This window comes from Sciurus vulgaris (assembly GCF_902686455.1).
Source record: "Sciurus vulgaris genome assembly, chromosome: 6".
In the NCBI taxonomy this organism is placed as follows: domain Eukaryota; kingdom Metazoa; phylum Chordata; class Mammalia; order Rodentia; family Sciuridae; genus Sciurus; species Sciurus vulgaris.
The window spans coordinates 156,481,024-156,486,221 of NC_136466.1; the positions used below are offsets into that span (position 1 = coordinate 156,481,024).

General features: G+C 32.8%; 1 protein-coding gene across 1 annotated transcript; it reads right to left on the reverse strand.

Annotated features, from left to right (window-relative positions):
- Positions 1-3,796: 3,796 nt before the first annotated feature.
- On the reverse strand, positions 3,797-4,543 carry LOC306663474 (proteasome subunit alpha type-3-like; the record flags this gene model as incomplete). The annotated part of the gene is made up of 1 exon (XM_079143800.1): positions 3,797-4,543. The coding sequence occupies exon 1, from the start codon at positions 4,526-4,528 to the stop codon at positions 3,797-3,799; it is 732 nt and encodes a 243-aa protein (XP_078999926.1). The 5' UTR covers positions 4,529-4,543.
- Between the last annotated feature and the right edge of the window lie 655 nt (positions 4,544-5,198).

The following is a 5,198-nucleotide window of genomic DNA, read 5'->3' on the forward strand; positions in this document are numbered from 1 at the left end:
AACTTCCACTTTCTCTCTGCTTACTTTAATGAATGAATGGTAAGTTGAAATATTTTGATCTATTTCAGGTATACTCCTTAATATTTTCATTTTATACATCAGACCATTTTGAGTTCTCTGAGTTTTTTCAAATCTTAGTGCATTAAAACATTTGCTTTCTAGATGTGTCCTAAGGCTTTCCATCATGTAGGACACCAGAAAAGATTCTAATTATCCTCCCCATTAGACCACATCCTATCTCATTTTTCTATATTTGTAATAGAATACAGAAGCACCCAGCATACATTTTATAGTGCATCATAAATCAATAGCATTTAATGTTATCTTTTTAAAAGGCAACAAGTAAATGATCCAATTTAATCCTATGTGTTCGGCATGAATACCAAAAATAATGACTTACTGCATTATATACATAAAGAGTTTAAAATGCAAAATATAAATAGTTGGAGAATGAACATGTAACTTGTTCTTAACTAAATTTATCCACTGTTGTTTCTATGTTAATAATTGAAGAAAAGTGGTTTGAAAGAATATTATTTTTATCTGTTATTTAATTTTAAGAATTCTCTTCAATGGATAATGTCTTAAAATGTCAATTGAAATCTTTTTCATAAAATACCATTTGGTTTCTCAATGATAGGAATCACACTGAGAGAAAGCGCAAGATACTTATTCAAGACCTGACTCATCAGGATTTATATATGCAAAGATTTTATTGACCTCAAAGTCAATGAAACTTCAGGCAGAAATTTTGCCTGAGCAAACACAGCTGAATCAGGACCCAAATGAATTAATTTAGTGCCTATCTGCAATATAGATTGGCAATCTTCCAAAATGAATATGTGAGTTAAAGCAAGTTTGGTTTCTAAATGCAAAACCGAATTGCTTGCTATTTCCCTTTAGCAGTCTAAGGAGAAATATATATCCTTTGTTATAGCACGCAGCAATTCTCTAGCATAGAATAACTGTATCAAATGATTAAATTAAACCTAATAGTTCAATTTTAGCTTAAGTTTTTGATATGCAGACACCAGTGCAGTGTTCAGTTGGTATCAGAAATATTTGAGTTTAGGAATCAATCTATAGTTCTAAAAAAAAAAAAGGGAAATAATAAAACAAGGGAATATTATAATAGAAAGCAGGGTACAAGCTGAGGACAAGTGACGGATACAAAAATGTGTGAAATTATGTAAATGGGACCACAAGGTGCTTTAGGTCACTGGTGTGTGATAGTTAATGAGAACTAACATTTATTGAGAAATAAAATGTCATACATCTTCTAGGCTTTATTTGCATTGAGTCATTTAATACCCATTGACCTTATGAAACAGTTAGAATTAATATTCCCAACTGACAAATTAAGGAACTATTGGAAGAGAAATTAAGAAACTCACTGAATTTCCCATGAACAGTTTCAGAGTCAGGATTCAAATTCAGAGCATACGAATATCAAGCTCATAACCTTTATGAGTACATGATACTTTCTATCAAGCATATGTCCTTTTATGACAGTTGACATCACAGGGGTGAACCAATGACTAGACTAAATTTATAACAACATTTGGAACATTTAAATATCTTTTGCAAACCCCATATCACTGAGAAATAAATATGGAGGACAGGATAAAAGGACATGTTTGAAACCATTCCCTCTGTGCTAGAGAAGCCAAGAAGAAAACAATTACCTAGAGAATAACCATAAGTAAATATTCTAATGATTTGGAACAGATCTGCTAGTGAAAATACTATAGCCTTTTAATAGTGTAATGGGGGGTCTTTATACAATCACCTTGTGAGGACAGAGATGACCTCTCTAGATTCTAATTAATCATGACATTTGTTAATTTATGGTGTTGACTAGCTAGAAAATAAATGGAGGGCAATCTTATAAACTGTGACTAAAACTACAAAACTTAGATGATATGGCACCAAAAAGACTCCCTTTGTATTCCATGTTTCCCCAAACATCAATGTTATGAAACCAAAATATGTACAGATGCAGGAGGAAAAAAGGGATAATTTTGGAAGTTGCTATTTTCACAGTTATCTGCAAAAACAATATTTTATTGATGCTTTCTGTTTTGCACTATATTTTATATGAGAGAAACTGGGGATTAAGATTTGTGATTCATATAATCTGTTTAGCAATGCAACATGTCAAACTAAGCATTGACAGAGATGGAATTCTTTTTAATAACAGAATCATAGTTTCTAGGAAAACATTTAATAATATATAGCAAACGAAAGACTGAAGGCAATATTTCTCACTGTGCTTAATTTATACCTAGACTAGGAAAGGGCTTGTTTTTTGACTTTGTGAGTTTGATAAATTAACTATTAATTTTAAAACCTAAAAAAAGGAAGGCAAAGGGGAAAATGGCAAGCATTTGATGCTGACATAGCTCTGTAAATGTCTTCAATACAAAGAGGTGAAAATCTTGAGGCAAATTAAAGAGAAAATATTATGTATACCATCTAAAGGGAGCTGAGTTATCTTGCAGAATTTGCTGAATGAATAGTCATTAGAATATCAAATGGAGAGGATGTAATTTTGATAGTATTCTTTAGAAGTTTTATTGACATCTAGAAGAGTTGAAGGAAAATAATTAAAATTGATTTCTCCTATTATTGGAAATTGCTCTATTACTAAATGGTCTATCCAAAGATCTGTAGATTCATAAGTGAAAACAATAATGTGAAAATAATTTAATAATAATCTCTTGAAAACTCCCTGTAATTCTGTCAGAAACCAAATTGACCAGAGATGGAGGTAGAGTTTTAAAAATCAGATATTCAATTAAGCACCTTTGTTAAATAAAATTTGTCAATTAACCATTACAATTACAGAAAAAATAAAATTTAGCTAAGAAGTTATCAAAATACTGATAGAGGAGTATATTACGATTCCCATATTATTTCAGTGGATTTTTGTCTAAGTGCTAATGACTTATTTTTTATAAAATAAAGAAAGGCAAATTGTAAAAAAGCATGTGAGAAATACGAGGTAAAGAACTATTCTTCATGGGCAAAGTTTGAATTGAAAGGGGAAGTGTAAGCAAAGGGACAGAAATGATCTGTCACTGTTGGAAACACCCAAGAAAAGGAAGGACCTGGAATTCTCCTTATGAACATATTAATAAGCTTGTCCAAAGTTGTTCAGATCCTCATGATGTTGACAGTATATTTTGCAGAGGAAAGTGGTCCATAATGCACTTCATCAGATGTGTCCGTGACACCTGGATGTGGATCATGAACAAAAACTATGTGGGTTTGTGAGATATAGTTGGCTGCAAAATGGGTACAGAAACTCAAATAAGGACATGGAGATATTTCAGAACAGATGGGTTCCTTTAGTGGGCCATGCTGTATCATACATGACACAAAGTTTTGCCTGATATTCCTGAAGTAAACATGTCAGAATGTTAAAAAAAATGACATTTTGTTGCTTGTGTTTGGTTGTATGTCTTATTTATAAAACTATTTTGTGTATCTGATGCTCACATCCATATTTTAAAAGGTGTATAATATTGTCCTTGTTATTTGTAAAATTTTATATCCAGTAAAATAAAACATAGTTTAAAATGTTGATTAATCCCATCAAAAATCAATGCTTCTTACTTCCCAGTCTTGACTGATTTATGGAATAATGACATTAAACTCTTAGCAGTTTCTTCTGCTTTTAAGTTCCACATTCTAAGCAATCTGATTACACAATAGTGGTTTTTTAAATATTTTTTTAACCAGACAAAAATTTATTGGAAACTGGTCAGTGCCTATGTGTAATCCATGGATAGAGTTACATGGGACTGTTATAGAAATTTATAACAGAATAGATGCTGAAGTAAATGTTATCATCATCTGATTCATCTTGTTCCTTCAAAGATTCCTTAGCATATTTCTCTGCTTCTTCCCTTATATCTTTTGGAACAATTTCATGTCTCCCTTTAGTTAATTCACCAACCCAGCAGAGCTCTAGTAGACAAGTTTTATCCTTAACTTCATCATATACTATGTAAATTATTTTTGCAACTTCTTTAACAACATCATGGCAGGTTGTTTCTTTCATCTGAAGTTTTTCTATTTCTGTCTTTGCAGCTTGCCTGGCTTTGCCAAAGGCACAGCCCCGATAACCATAAGAAACACCTGATGGGTCAGTCATGTAGAGCTGTACACCATCATTCACACCATAAGATCCTAACACGAAACTGCAGCCAAAAGGTCTAACAGCACTGCAGAGCGTATAAACATGTAAGTATATGGCCACTCTGTCTGCAAGATGCTTTAGTGGAATGTTGTAGCCAAAGCTGGATGTAGAGTTGGAAGTTTCTTCTCTTGCTATGTCTGCTAAAGAATGAGCATCTGCCAACAAACCTGCTATAGTCATTCCAACATGCAGATCAACATTAAAAAGTCGTTTATTGGAACCTTCTTCATAAAGTTTAGACAGCACCAGTTTTCCTACCTGAAAGACAACACCATCTTTATATCTGATCCCCACAGCTGTACTAATATTTTCTACAGCCTTCATAGCATATTCAACTTGTAAAACTCTTCCATCAGGAAAGAATGTAGAAGCTGACGGTACCTAGGACCGATGGAGCTCATTGTGCTCAAACCACCAGAGTGCTCAGCATAGTGGTTTATTTTTATTTATTTATTTATTGGTTGTTGTTTTCAGGTTTTACATATAATCTTTTGACTTACAACTTGGAAGAAAAATATTTTGTTTCTTCTCTTAGACCTCTACCCTCATTACAGACATCAGCTTAATCTCATCCTAAATTTTGGGTAAACCATAACTATCAACTAGGTTGTTTATTTTATTGTAATATGTAAGTATTAAAGATGATTCATGTACTGTTCCATTATTACAATCGTCTCAAAAATCTCGTGTTCATTGATGCTAGAAATTACATTGTTTTTAGTTGTTCCTATTTAGTGATCACGAATACTTTCTCTGAAATATTATTGAAATCTATTCAGACACATCAGGAACTCTATATCAATTTCACCTTCTTCTTAGAGAAATATCTGATAGAATCAACATCCTTTCCCTTCCGGGCTCCAGACAGCCTGTCCTGGTCTGGCCTTTACAGTGCCCTCTGTCGGTCCACCTGGGAATTACCTTACTTTTTTACTAGGCCACATCCATCAGGATTTTCCTTAGAAAAGAGATACAGGAGTTAACATTTTTGAGA